At 47.1% G+C, this 14,983-nt stretch overlaps 1 protein-coding gene across 1 annotated transcript in view; it reads left to right on the plus strand.

Annotated features, from left to right (window-relative positions):
* The first annotated feature begins 1,996 nt into the window (after positions 1 to 1,996).
* Positions 1,997 to 14,983, plus strand: part of KCNK9 (potassium two pore domain channel subfamily K member 9) — an 88,876-nt gene continuing 75,889 nt past the window's right edge. Inside the window, exon 1 of the mRNA XM_079301133.1 lies at positions 1,997 to 2,794. Coding sequence (XP_079157259.1) covers positions 2,212 to 2,794 — 583 coding nt within the window. The 5' untranslated portion in view covers positions 1,997 to 2,211. The remainder of the gene's footprint in view (positions 2,795 to 14,983) is intronic.

Here is a 14,983-nt window from a genome sequence, read left to right on the forward strand (position 1 = left end):
TGGAAACCTGATGGTGAATCAGAGGCAGGATGTGGCTAGAGGACATTGTGATTGCAGCCTCCACAGGGTGGTGGCTCAGGAGCCATGGGCAGGGGGACGGACCCTGTGGAGCCAGGCTGGCTTCTCTGGATCACTGGGAATATTTTACTGCGGGTATGTAGGTTGTATGTAATGAGCATAGAATCACATAATGGTTTCAGTTGGAAGGAATGTTAAAGATCATCCAGTTCCACCCCCATGACATGGTCTGAGTGCATGTGTGTGCTTTGGGGGTGTGCTGGAGCTGGGGAAGGGGCTGTGCTGTGTGGAGGGCCGTGGAGTGGGCAGGTTTTGGAGTGTGTGATGCTGTGGCACTTTCGGCTGGGTACCCGAGGGAGTTTTGATGCATGGGGCTGTGGTACGTGTGCTGTGGTGTGTCGAGGTTAGTGTGTGTATGGGGTACCTGAGTGGAACTATGGTGTGTGGATCTGTGTGTGTGTGGAGTGTCAGCACAAGCTGTGCAGGTGCGGTGAGTGGCTGTGGTGTGTGTGACTGCCGGGTGTGATGCTCGGGGTGTGTAGAGCTGTGTGTGCGCGTTCGGCGGCGGGTAGGGCGATGGTGTGTGAAGCTCGGGGAGTGCAGGGCTCTGCCTCTGAGTGTCGGCGGCGTGCGGGGCTGTACGTGCCGGTCTGCGGAGGGGCGGCGGAGCTGCAGTGCGCGGAGCCGCTGTCCCCGGGGCGGCGGAGGCGGCACAAACCCGTCCCGGGCAGTACGCGCGGCTCGCTCGAGGCGGGAAGGGCTCCGGGCTGTCCCTGCGGGAAGGCACAAACCCGCCCCGCCGCCGCCCGGCCCCGCTCGGCGGCCGGGGCGTGGCCGAGCCCGGGGAGAGGAGCGGGAGCCGCAGCCGCACCGGGGGAGCTCCGCGGCCGCTCCCTGCCGGGGCGGCGCCGAGAGGGTTAAGGCGCTCCCCGCGGCGGGCCGGGGCGGGTTCTGCATCCCGCCTCCCGCATCCCGCCTCCCGCGCCGGAGCGGGCACGGGCACGGGCACACTCACACTCACACACACACACGCCCGCACACACACGCTCTCTCACACACGCGCAGGCGATGGCTGCGGGGCGCGGGCTCGCTTCTCCCCGAGATGATGTCAAGAGCCCGGGAGAAGGAGGAGGAGGACGGTTGCTCTTTTTCTTAACGGCTTTGTTCTAAAACCATCCTAAATAAAGCAGCCCCCGCCCCGACCGCCGGGGCAGCAGCCGTGAAAGTACCCTTTCATTTTCCCCTCCTTTTTGCCTCTTTTATTTTTTTCTTTCTTTCTTTCCTTTTTTTCCTCTTGGTTTTTTTTTTTTTTTTTTTTTTTTTTTTTTTTTTTTTATTTATTTTCTTGCCTCCGTCTTTGTGTCCGCCTGGGGCCGGGCTGCCCTCACGCTCTCCCCGCGGAAGCCGCCGGCGATTCTCCGCTCCTCCCGCGGCCGGAGCCGGCGCCCGCCGCCGTCCCGCCCCGCCGCTGCCCCGGGCAGGTGCTCGCCCCGCGGCCGCCGCTCCCCGCCCGCCGGCCGGGGCGGCTCCGCGCCGCTCCTCCCGCTCGCTGGGCGCCGGCTCCCCGCCGCCAGGGCCACGCCGCCGGCCCGGCGCCCCCGCCTCCCGCCCGAGCGGCGGCGCGGCCCGGCGCGCCCGGGGATGCTGCCCCCGGCCCCGCGCCCGCCGCCTGACACCGCCGCCGCCGCCCTCGCCGCGCCGGACGCCGCGCCGCTGCCCACGCCGCGGCCACCTGCAGCAGCAGCAGCAGCAGCAGCAGAGGCAGAGGCAGCAGCTGCCCGGCTCCCCGCCGCACTCCGCGCACCGCGGCGGAAGGAATAGAGCGCCCAGCCCGTCCCGACCCGCCCGGCCGGCGCTCCCGCAGGCAGCCGGGGTCGGGGCGGGTCGGGTCGTCGACGGCCGGAGCCCGGGAGCCCTCCGCCCCTCGCCCCGCTCCTCCTCCGCGGATGGGCGCGCTGCCGCCGCCCGGCTCCCCCCGGCCCCGCCGCTCCGCCTGAAGAAACTTGGGACGGCGGCGGCCTCCGCCTCCCCGCCGCGCCCCGCCCGGGCTGCGGGCGACCCTTCCCCGCGCCGCCGCGCCAACTTCGCGGGGGGACCCTCCCGCCGCAGGACTCCGTGCCGGGGCCGCCGGCCCCTCGGCGGGGACCCCCTGCCCCTGGCCTCGGTGCTGGGGAGGAGCGGGGGTCGCCCTGGATGGCCCTGCGCACTGGGACGGCTTGGTTTGGGCAGGTCCTGCGCAGAGTTTCCCGGCTTCAGGGCACCTGGTCCCGGCGCTCCAGCAGCCTCCTGTGCCTCTCTTCTTCCCAGGAGCCCGAGCAGGCGGGCGGGGAGCGGCCGCCGCCGCAGCACAAGCTGCCCCGGAGCAGCGGCAGCGGCGGCGGGCGCCGCCGGCCCCCCCGGCAGCTGCTCCCCTGCTGTAGCTGCTGCGGCCTGTCGGAACCCCGGGCGGCCAGGGGGGGACATGGTCCCCTCACTCGCCCCTTGCTGGCGGCCATGAAGAGGCAGAACGTGCGGACCCTGTCCCTCATCATCTGCACGTTCACATACCTGCTGGTCGGGGCTGCCGTCTTTGATGCCCTGGAGTCCGACAACGAGATGCGGGAGGAGGAGAAACTCAAAGCCGAGGAGATCCGGCTCAAAGGAAAGTACAACATCACCAGCGAGGACTATCGGCAGCTGGAGTTGGTGATCATGCAGTCCGAGCCGCACCGCGCCGGAGTCCAGTGGAAATTTGCCGGCTCCTTCTACTTTGCCATCACGGTCATCACGACCATCGGTGAGTGACTCGCCTCGGGGAGGCCCTCTGGGGCCAGAGCCGGGGCTGGGGCAAAAACTTCCAGGGCTGGAAAAAAGGGAGAGGGACAGGGAGGCTGTGGCATGCAAAGGTGTCTGTGCTGGATGAGTCTTTTTTCTTCCCTCCCTGTTACATAATTTAATGCTCTTCTTGGGCACTTGTTGGACTTGATGGTGTCCCGCACCTCTTCTCCTGGGGATGGACCCTCCGTCTCTTGTGTGGGGCTGGAGAAGAGTGGGGCTGGTCTGGCTAAGGTCATTGGCACTGGCCAGTGGACTACCATGGTGCTGTGGCTTGGATGGAGAGGAAGAGGGGGAAAGAGGGAAGAGGCAGAGTGGCACTCCTGGGATTCCCCTCAGGTTGAAGGCCCTGTTGTCACACTCCTTCTTCCACCTGAAGAGACACGGGGAAAACTTAGGGAAAAAGCATCTGGAGGAGAATGAAAATGTTGAAGGCATGGGAACTGGATCAGCTGGGAAAGCCCTTAATTTAGCCAGGCATGGAGACACCTGCTTTTGCAAACTTTGTTTTGGTGTTGCAATGGCAGTGGTGGTGGTTCTCACAGTTGTGGTCAAACCCTGAGCACTGACAATGTGTTCCTGGAATTTTTATTGCAACTGGAGCGTCTGATGTGACAACAGGTCACATCTGTCTGCATTTCCCCTTTGTGGGCACATGGTCTGACAGGCAAAATGATGCCCGCTGTCACATCCCTGCTGCCCAGCTTCCCAGATGTGCCACTTCCCAGGACAGTCAAGGGACAGTCAGTGGACACAGCCACAGGCTGTCATTTTGTACTTGCCTGCTTCCCACAGCTAAAGCCAAGCATTTGTCACAAAGTTTGCTTCTCTGCCATAAAAATAAATATCACGGTGATATCAGGCTGCAGAGCGCACACAGGACTGCGCTACAACTCTGGATTTGGCTGGATGAGCAGGTTTGCTCATCCCAATTTTGTGTTCTTTAAGGTGGGATTACTAAGGCAGTTGATAATGTTTTTCTCCCACAACTTCTAACATCTGTGGAGGTCTGAAAAGACCCCTCTAAGTCGGTGGCTGTTTGATAGTGCGTTATACATAACAGGACGTGAAAATAACTCTTCTATTAATACAGAAGGACTTGGTCTTCTTGACATGTAGGGATCGTTACAAGAAATTTTCACACTGCCATCTGAAGATATTGAGTTTTCAGCAGAACATGCTGTGTACTGCTCTTTGAAAAGTGTCTGCTTATGTTTTCATTTGACTATATTCTACCTGGGGTAGTAAAAAATTTCCTTTGAAAGACCATCTGACATTATAAAGCCTATTTGCCCTTATAAAGACAAGATTTTTAAGGGTTAATTTTTCTACCTTTCCGTTATTAATATATTAATAAAAATGCATATATTAACAAGATATAGAATATAAAGTAGAATGCAACTTTGGCTGATGATTTGTATCTCCCGCTGTTCGTTACGATGTCAGAACTCTCTTTCCTCCTTTGACCACTGAGTCTCTTCCTCAGCCTGTCTCTTGCCACTTGTTTGTGCTAAGTGTACACTGCTCTGTCGTGCTCCTCTGTGTTACAACGAGCCTTCCACACACACGCCTGTGTACTCATGCTGCCTTGTACTCCTGCCTAGGAGCTGCCTGCAAGACTTGCTGCGTTCCTAAGCTTTGTGGTGACAGATAGAAAGGGCTGTTTGCACAGTACTTTGCTGTTTTGATGGTGTTTTACCCATAACCAAGTACAACTTGCATGGGAAGTCGTAGCATTTTCTCCTTCAAAGGACTGGGATTTGTTTAGGAAGCTTGGAGTGCCTCAGCATGTAGAGGATAGAATGCATTTCTGTAGTCAGAGGCGCTTTGGGATGTACGAATTGTTTAAATTTTAAAAAGTATATAGCAACAGGGAACCACTGGGAGGAAGACTAATAATAAAGAATGGTGCAGAAAGTTACAGACATTCTGTAACAATTGTTCAGTTCGGAAGCTGAGCTCTGGGAGGATATCTGATTCGTCTTTCAAAAGTTTATTAATAGTCGCTCTCTGCATCTTGCCAAATGCACTTCTATTTTTTGTACCATCTCTTCAGTACTAAAGTGGCTTCATGATGTTATCTGATCTACTGCTATTCTGTAAAAGTAAGCATGGAAGATTTTTAAAAATTTCGTCATTATCCTAAACTAATTTGCCTCGTGAATGGGAAAAAAACCCCCTATTTTCTTTGTGTAAGTTCTTAGAAAAATAAGAGTTCTTATCTATGTTTCTTGTACAGGGAAGTGATCTAAAATGTTCATATTAATCTTTTGTGCTGGTTATTTTTTTCAAATCTGTGTGTATGCTTTCATATAAATCTTTCTCCCTCGAAAACCTTCTAGACAGACTTCCAGAAGCACAGACTGTGGGATGTGTGTTGGTGAACCTGCTGTACTCAGTAGGTACTCCTGCAAAAGTGTGTCTTAAATAACATCACAGGCTGAGCATTAAAATAAAATTAATAAAGACCTTACCTAATCTAGAAGGGTACCTCTATCTCCACAAAACTTCCCTTAAGACAAAACATAGGAATCAGCAGACCACAAAGTTGAGCAATATGCATATGGTTGCAGACTAATTTATGTCTAACTTAATTGTACTCTGTGATATTGCCATGCTAGCAGCATGTCTGGTGCGATTACCTCTTTGCTGTGCTGATTTCAACTACCGTGGTTTTAATTTAATCAAAGGCGTTTATGGTTGGCCATGGCCCATCAGTAGCCAGGAAGAGGCCAGTGCTTCTCTTGCAGTGCCAGGGGACAGGTACAACAGTGTCCCAGACCATGGAACAGGTGCCCCATTGCCCCTGAGATGTGGGGCAGAAGGGACAGCTCTGGGAGCTCTAGTGTTGAAGGGACAACAGCTCTGCTAATGCCCCCAGAGCACAGCGTTGAAGGGACACCTCTGACAGTGTCCCCACTCCATGGTGCTGAAGAGACAGCTCTGGCAGTGTCCCCAGTTTAAGGTACCGAAGGGACAGCTCTGGCAGTGTCCCCCCTTTAAGGTACTGAAGGACCAGCTCCGGCAGTGCCCCCAGCCCGTGGTGCTGAAGGACCAGCTCCAGCAGTGTCCCCAGTCCATGGTGCTGAAGGGACAGTCCCGGCAGTGTCCCTAGTCTATGGTGCTGAAGGACCAGCTCCGGCAGTGTCCCCAGCCCGTGGTGCTGAAGGGACAGTCCCGGCAGTGTCCCCAGCCCGTGGTGCTAAAGGGACAGCTCCGGCAGTGTCCCAGCCCGTGGTGCTGAAGGGACAGTCCCGGCAGTGTCCCCAGCCCGTGGTGTTAAAGGGAGAGCTCCGGCAGTGTCCCCAGCCCGTGGTGCTGAAGGGACAGTCCCGGCAGTGTCCCTAGTCTATGGTGCTGAAGGACCAGCTCCGGCAGTGTCCCCAGCCCGTGGTGCTGAAGGGACAGTCCCGGCAGTGTCCCCAGCCCGTGGTGCTGAAGGGACAGTCCCGGCAGTGTCCCCAGCCCGTGGTGCTAAAGGGACAGCTCCGGCAGTGTCCCCAGCCCGTGGTGCTGAAGGGACAGTCCCGGCAGTGTCCCCAGCCCGTGGTGCTGAAGGGACAGCTCCGGCAGTGTCCCCAGTCCGTGGTGCTGAAGGGACAGCTCCGGCAGAGCCCTCGGGCTATGGCGCTCGCCTCCGATCCGTTGCTGCAGCTCCGAAATCCCCTCCTCTGGCAAGCTCTGCAGCTTGTTGCTTCCCGTGGAAATGCATCATTAAAGACCTGCTTGGAAGGGACCATGAAAACCTGAAACTCTCCTGTGTGAGGCAAACCACTGAGATTTGGTCAAGTCTCTCATTTCCTCTAACCTATGGTATTTGGCTTTTATTGGAGTGTGGTTGGGGGTTGTTGCTAACTTGCTAACTTGTTGAGCTGAGTACTAAGCAAAAAAAGTGAGGGCTTATCAAGTATACGGAAACAGGTTTTGGTTTTTTTTAAGCTGGGGCAAAACATGCTTTTCTACTCCCCAGATGCAATTTTTTTTTTTTTTTTTTTTTTTTTTTTTACTGAAACAACAGTGGAAAGGTTGATAACAACAGGTGCTACAACATTAGATGAGTCTGCTCTTAAAATCAATTAGCAGAAAATTCTTTTCCTCTCCCCTTCTTTCCCCCCACCCCCACCTGCTTCCACAAATATTTGGTTATGTTTGATTCCTGTAAAAGTTTTTAGATCAAAAAGAGCTAGTAAGCTTTTCTTGCCTCTCACCAGGTGCTGTGTTCATTTCAGGATTGTTCTTGTTTCAAAGTAAGCTAGTATGAATTCCTATCCATTTCCACTTACACAGTCAAAATCATGAAAAAGAGTGGTTTAATGAATCATCCAGCTATTTGTCTTTTACGAGATACACTGTAGAATATGCCACATAGTTCATCTAAAGGCTTGATACTATGAATGAAAACACCACCTTCCAAAAATAAAGGGTTATTTCTAGGATTCCTAGCAAGTTTTAATGCCCTTTTCTACAGGTCTAGAAGAGTCATTAAACTGCTTCTGTGTAAGCAGGTGTCAACACTGTCAAAATGTGTTATTGGTATGGATATCACTTTATAATTTAGGCCTTAAAGGGTGATAGTCATACTTGATTTAACACCACCAAACTCTAGTAAACACTGAATATTTCTGGAGGCTTATGCAGAATGTAAAGAACTGAAAGCTGTTTGTGTCACCCTAAAATGAACTGAAACAACAAACAGATTGAAAATTGTTATTTATATATTTTTTCCTGAGAAGTGACTGTAAGGGAAGCAAATTCAGGCTGTTTGTGCTGTGAATTATGAGTCTCTCTTTCTAGCTTTTAGCCTTCGTTTACAGTTTTGAACCTACTATAGGCAGTGAGTGAACTATTCAGATAAAATACTTGTTAAAAGAATGTCGTGCAATACCTGTAATGGTGAATGCAACATCCACCTATTGACAGCTGGTTGGCCACTGAGTAGCCAAACACTCAGGTACTGTCTGCATCCAGATGAGGACATTTCATACTTCTGGCAGATGGTGTCCTGACAGGGAGTTTGAACCTGCATTAATGAACTAAGCAAACACATGCTTAAATCCATTTTGGGATAGTGGTTGAGTTTCTGTGTTCTTTCTCTGCATTATTTTACCCTTCTGTAAAATAGGTGTAAAAACACCAACTTGGGAGAACAGTGATGTCTTTGATTTAGGTTAGAAAAAGATTGAAGTGTTCTCACAAGCGAATCATTTTGTCTGTTGCTCCTCCTTTAAGACTGGCCTCTGGTGTTTTGAGTCTGATCTTGGCTTTTGATGCATGGTAATATTCAGAGCCTGTCCATTGAAAAGGTTTGAGTAGGTGTTAACATAACCAGCACAGTAGGGAATCGTGGCAGATGGACAACCTGCAATTGAAAGAAAGAAAAGAAAGGAAGGAAACAAGACATATAAGGGAAGAGGTTAAGAACAAAGACACAAATGTTTTGGTCAATTAACTGCAGCATTCATGACTTGCCAGGACCATGAAGGTCATATCTTGTTAAAAAACCAAACAAGCACAGAGTAGATTAAGCCAATCAATTATTAATAAATTCAGGTGAAAGCAGAGAGCAAGATTTTCAGGTGAGACAAATGCTTGAAGATACACCGAAGTAACAAATCTCTTCATTCATGCCATCTGAAGCTTTAGTGGAGAATACTGGATGATGAAGACCTGAATATCTGCTGATAATATCTCCCAAGCAAGGAGAAGGTCTGCTACAGTGAGCCTGTGAAGATGAACTGTGTGTAGGATTTTTCTCCCCAGCAAAACTAGAAAAGTCTGCAAGATTATTTCACACTCTATTCTTTGTCTCATGAAAATGAAAAAAAAAACAAAACGACAACAAAAAAAAAACCAGAATAGTGTTCTGCCAACAGAGGACACTTTGAAGCTACTTTGATTCCATTTGTGGAAAAAGTTCTTGAGTTCTTAAAAAAATGGTTTTGCAATGATACCTCAGACTCTTGCCAGAGGCACTTTAGCAAAAACTTTTTAAAAATCACTGATAAACAAGTAAAAATTACAGCCCAGAATGATGCTTAGCTGCAACTTCCCACAGTATGGTTTATTGGCATTGCAAGTGGAATAGTAAGAGTTGGAAAACAGTTTTGGGGAAATACTGAGAAATTTCTGGTCACTGAGCTACTTGAAGGTGTCTGCAGATTTCCCTACTGTAACAACACTGGAGAAATTAGTGTCTTGTAGTTTTTTAGGGTTTGGTGCTCTTTCACTTCCTTCTAACTCTTCATAACTTATTTCTTTACCTGAAGCAAGTGAGATTTAGATTAACAATGAGGAAAACTCTTCCCTGCCATCAGCAGTTGTGTGCAGGTAGAGACTGCTCAAGGAGACTGCTTTAGAAAGAGATAAGACAAAAGTTTCCCTGGAATGAATAAGCTGCTGCTGCTGCTTTTGCCTTTGGGAAGGAAGATGGACTGGCTGACCTCTTGAAGTCTTTATCAGCCGTATGTTCTATGATTTTCTCAATCTTCCTTTTTTTTCCCTGCTTCTTGAGACCTAGTAGTTCTTGGGTTAACTTGTTTTTCTTGTGAAAAAAAAAAACAACAAAAAATATTTGAAATTCTGTTTTCTCCACTTGATGGTCTTTGCTTACTGATTATTTTTCTAGCCAGTAAACCCATATGTGTACCCTTGCAAGTGTCAGAATAGAAATATCTGTGTTTATCCACAGTTAAGGTTAGAAGCTAGAGGTGTTGGTGAGTGTTGGGAAAGAAGTTAGCTTAGGAGAAGATGATCCTGCTGATACAAGGATGGCAAGCAGAAGTTCACAGGGCAGAACTGGGAGTGTGGTTTTGACTAAGAATAAGGAAAGAAATTTAGCTGTTGGCCATGGGCTTATGCCTGCTTCAAATAAAAATAATAAAACCTTTTTGCTTTTTCTTGGGACAGCTTCATGAGGCTTGACCAAAGGAAAACTGATTAATGGAGAGCTTTTGTGTTGGACACCATGAGTTTTGTGACAGAAGTTGCTGGTCTGCCATGAAGGACAGCTGAAAATGCTGTCATGTTTCCTTGAATGCCATCTGAGCTGAGGAGCTCAGTTCCTTCAGTGTCAGAGCATATTCCCCCATAAATGCTGAAATCCTTTCTCATGGTTTTGAGCTGGGGTTGCACAGCACTTTATATTCAGAATGCTGTACTGACATTAGGTGATTCATCTTCACAACTCCTCTGTGTAAAAATTATCCTCAATTTAGAGACAAGAAGAGAAAATGGCTTTCTGAAGATTCAGGTTGGGAGCTATTTCTAATTGCCAAACTGCTCACTTCTTTTTTGTTTTGGACCACATGACATGAGTTTACAGCCAGATTGAACAGTGGAGATGAACCAAAGGCAGAGATCCATAAGGAGTTCAAGGTGATACTGGCAAACTCCTGCAGCCTAGGTCTTCTGCCATGCAGTAATAGCAGAACCTGGAGCTTTATTTCCTCAAGGTTCATATACTATTCTAGGTAATTATCTGTGTTATTACTATGTGTCTTCTTTCAAAGGCCCTTTAGGCTATCAGGTATCCACTTGCTGTGGATTTTACTGAAGATCCTTGGCTGGATATAATTAGAGGCCACATGAAATATCCCCTTCCCCTCTAACAGATGCTAGCAAGGACACTTACTGGTGATGCAGAACTAATGAGTCCTTGATGTCTGTATGTCGAGCTGAGAGGTTACTGTGGACTTGCAACAGATGTTTGCTGTGTGTAGCAGACCTGTTCTTCTCTTTCTGCATAGTTCTGAATGAAGCTGTGGACTCCTCCAGAAATTTCACCCATGGACATTGCTGCAATGCAAATTAGTTATAATTTGTTATTTTCTCAGGATTATAGTCCATGGAATCTACTGATTTTAGGTGGATTACCCTGTTACCTATACCCCCCAAGTGTTTGTGACTATTAACTACAACTAAAATTGATATTGCTGATGTTGTAGCTGCTGCACTTCCTTTGATTAAAGTGAGAGTGTCTATGGACACCTCCTCTGTAAAAGGATTCTTTGCAAAAAAACCGAAAACCTCCAAACCCAGAAATAAAGACCTGATCCAAAGTTTAATCTAAGTAAGAGAGAAAATATTTTGAGTCACAGTTGTTTTGGATCAGGCTATTATTTGACAAGAATTCTCCTATGCAAGGAGCTGTATTCTGTAGCAAACCAACTAATGGAAAATATCTTTAAATGCACTTTTCAGATTTATTTATTTTTAATAATGAAGTTGACTTTGATATTTATACTGATTTGTATCTTTTTAATTGAAAGCAAAAGGCTAAACTACAGGCCTGCTGCATACCTCAAACTTGAGCAAAGAGAAATCTTGAGGAAGAATGTTGATGGTTTTATTCTATTTTTTTTTGGTCGTGTGTAGTTCTTGTTGTTTGTGTATTTTCCTTACTTTTATGACTCCCAGACAGTTAACAACTTCTTCTGATCTATCATTTTCTGATCTACTGAGATTCTTTTTTTTTTTTTTTTTTTTTTAATAAGTGTAAGCTGCACTTACTTATTTTCTATTTCAGGGGAAGAATCCCTGAAGTTTCTTAGCAGTTTTTTTTTTTCTTTTTAAGGAGTTCAATGACTTTTTTTTTTTTTTTTTTAGTACCTGGCCAATTGCCACAAGAGGCTTAGGCAGTTACCAGCTGGTTAAAGGGTTCAATATCCTCTTTAACTGCTTTCATTATGGAGGTGATTAGGGCATGCCAGTGAAAGAAATCTCTCTATTAAGGGCTCATGTATTTGTTACTTATTAGGATGATTAGGAAGGAGCAGACTACCTTGTCCTTTCAATTCCCTGCACCAGAAGGAAAAAAGAGCTTCAGAGAAAAGCAGGCAAGTAGTGGGGTTAAAATGCATCTGATGGGAAGCTGATTGTCTCCTTACTTTCCCATCAGAGGACTTTCCTTCTCAGGCATAAAAATTTCACAGGGAGCTTGAGGGCACAGATTGATGAATGAAACCTGCTGCAGCTCTCTCTAATTCTGTAGTGCAGGAGATTAGCTCTGAGGAAATGCTCATAGACTCCCAATTTAGGGATATTCTTGACATTGAAGGGAAGATAGAAATAAGTGATCCACTCCTAAGACAATTGACAGTGTCAGCAATTTCAGATGTGTGCTACCATTAACTCATTACAGGGATGTTTTGGGTGAAGATAAAATATTTTATTTCTTGCACCCTCTTTTCTTCTGATGTCCTCTGGAGAAGATGTCCTCCTCCTATGTTTAAACTAACACAGGCTATGGGAACTGTGTCAGAAATTAAAAATTATAACAAATCTAAACCACTCGAGTTTTGATTTGTCACTCTGCTGCATTTCACCCATATAGAATTTCTCAGGACCAGACACAGTAGGAAAAGCTGTCAAATATTCCTGTTTCCAAGGTATGTATCTCCATTGCTTGAACTAATGAACAGTTGCTGTTAGTTGTTAGCATTTTGAAATGTTATAGTGAAACAAGGCTGACTTCACTTAGTGCAAACAGTGTTTGCAGCAGTAATAATTTCTAAAAATCTGCAGTTTGGTGTTTAATTTAATTTTGCTCTGGATAAATATATAAAATATTGTACTGCAATAAAATGAACTTCAGCAAGGATGTGGAGCCCTGACTGTAAGGCTCTGCATGCAGGCTGTGTCTTGTAAGATACTGCATCAAGAATATTTTAAAACAGTTCATGAAATAAAGGTGATTGAACTCTCCATTACAATTTTGCATCAGAAAAACACCTTATACTTGTTGAAGTGACTTGAAGTCTCAATGCTTGCTCATGTTTTTTGTGGCCTTTGGGGGACTTCTTGGGCTTCCAGAGTAAACCCTGAATTTTAGAAGAGTTCCTTACAGGATAAAGCATATTGTATTTTCTGCTGAGGACTAGAAACAGTTGAAGAATGCTCTTTCAGCATTATTCAGGATCATCACATCTGGATTGCCCCAGACTGCCAAAGAGGAAAAAAACCTATATTTTGGGATGTGGTAGTCTAGAGACCAACATCTGGGGAGTGAAAGTCTCTTCCAACATTTAAAATTTTCTACCCACCATCACTTTGACATGTCCTCTATAAAAGTTCCTGATCTACTGCTTGTTTGCTTCTGGACACCAAATATATCTTTGTTTTTTGGTTTCCGTGGGTCCTTTCCCCTTACCTTCCTTCTGGTTTAGGGGTTTGTTTTTTTTTTTTTTTCAGTATTATTAGGTGTGTTAGAAATAGACATAGGGCTGGTTCTAGGCAACAGAAGTTAAAACAGCAACACTGGATCTGTGGATTGGAAGCACCTGGAAATCCCATGATTGACCTGAACTCTTCAGCTGACCTTTCAGCTGATGTATTGAGAATTCAGTGACCTTCCCAACCTCTCTACTTTTGAGTTTCTCCCCTCTTGCTGTTCCATGTGGGAATGAAGATCCCAAGAAAAGGAAGCAGATGGTTGCTGTTCAGTCTGTACTGATGCCCTATCAGCTTTTTTGTTCATTTCTGGTATTTTTCTCTGACAAACAAATAAATTACTGTCCAGTCTTCTGGCAACAAAGGCTTAAGCTCTTAAAACACATCCTGCCTAGTAGTAAAAGGCCTGTTATTTAAAGGGCACTTTTCAAAACAATTAGTACTTTAGTAGCAATGTGTTTGCCTTAATGAGTGCACTCTGGCAGTCAGAGGAAAGAGCATAAGCTGATACCTAGAGATGGCTAACATAGGCAAGTTAGCAGTGCTACAAGTCAGTTACTGAATGTACTGCACATCCAAGAGGTTTATTTTAATGAGTGAAAGGCACTAGGTATAATGCAGAGTGGCTTAGTTTTGGTTTCTCCCCATATCTCCACTCCCTTTTATATCTTCATTCAGAAGATCTTGTACCACTCCTGTACTTGTGATAGTTTACACAGTATGGGTTGCATTCAGGTCTGGTTGGACCTGCTGGACTGGCACCAGAGGCAATTTTTAATAAAGTCTCAGACTTGCTTCATTGCTGTTGCTGTCTGATGTTTGAAATCAGTGTCCTAAAGATGTAGGTATGCTGCTGGCATTTTGGGATAACACATTTATTTTAAAGGTTCCAGAAGGTGTTTCTTTCCCCAGGATGGATCACAGTAAAGGCTGGTGGTATTGAAGAGGAAGAGGCACAGGGTGCAATCCTGGCTCTGGGTATCCAGCAATGCCTGTCATGGTGAAAGCTCCTGGCTCTTGGGTGTGCATGGTCCTGATTTGGATAACCTGACTGCAGGTTGGGTGATGAGGACTTAAAAACTGTTTCTGTGGTCTCTTTGACAAGAATCCAGCCTGTGGAGCATTTCAAATCTGGTCAAAAGTCCAGGTCTATTCCTGAAGACCCTGAGTGTGTCACAGTGAATAAGAAGTGTTAAAACAGTGAGGAAGCATTAGAGTGAGTGGCCACAGAGAAAAAACACCTTTCTAGCAGTGGCATTTGTGAAACATGGAAATGTATTGGCAGGGGTGGAGTGTGGGCTCTTTTTGCTAGGCCTTGCAGAACAGGATGGGCAAGCATCTGCCAGGAATGACCCAAGCATTCTGTCCTGCCCTGCAGCAAGGTATGGACTGGCCTCCTCGCCCTGTATTTTTGATGGTTCCCTTCACACAGGCTGTTTGAAGTTTGCCTTGGAGCTTGCTTGGGATCTATGTAAGTTTATCTTGTCCTTTTTTTTTTTTTTTCTGAAGGTTTATGCTTCCCTGAGGGATTATCAGTGCACCCTACAATTCTGTCTCCAGCTGAATACTGGGATAAGAATCAAACCTCTTGTCTAAGCAGCAACTGCTCCGTGTTAGCAGTGTCACCAGCTTTTTATGGCTGCTGTTTGAACAGCCCTACCAGTGGCTGTTGCAGGGAAAAACAAACATGCTGCCTATCTTTAAAAAAGGGACAGGAGAGAACAGGCAGTTAATGCTCAGTCAACCTAAATTTGATCTTCAGAAAGATATTTGGCCAAGCTGTTAATCAGCATGAAAGTACCTAAGGGATAACAAGGGACAAGTTGGAACAACCCCAGATTTTTCTTGAGTAACTCATGCTGGATTTCTCTGGGTGGTTTTTATTCCAGCAGATAGCTGATGGAGGAAGAATCAGTTGGTTGAGACATTTATAACATATGTGGCATGATAAGAGCATTGAATTCTCATAATTGCAGTAGAAAAT

The sequence above is a fragment of the Erithacus rubecula genome, assembly GCF_903797595.1.
Source record: "Erithacus rubecula genome assembly, chromosome: 3".
In the NCBI taxonomy this organism is placed as follows: domain Eukaryota; kingdom Metazoa; phylum Chordata; class Aves; order Passeriformes; family Muscicapidae; genus Erithacus; species Erithacus rubecula.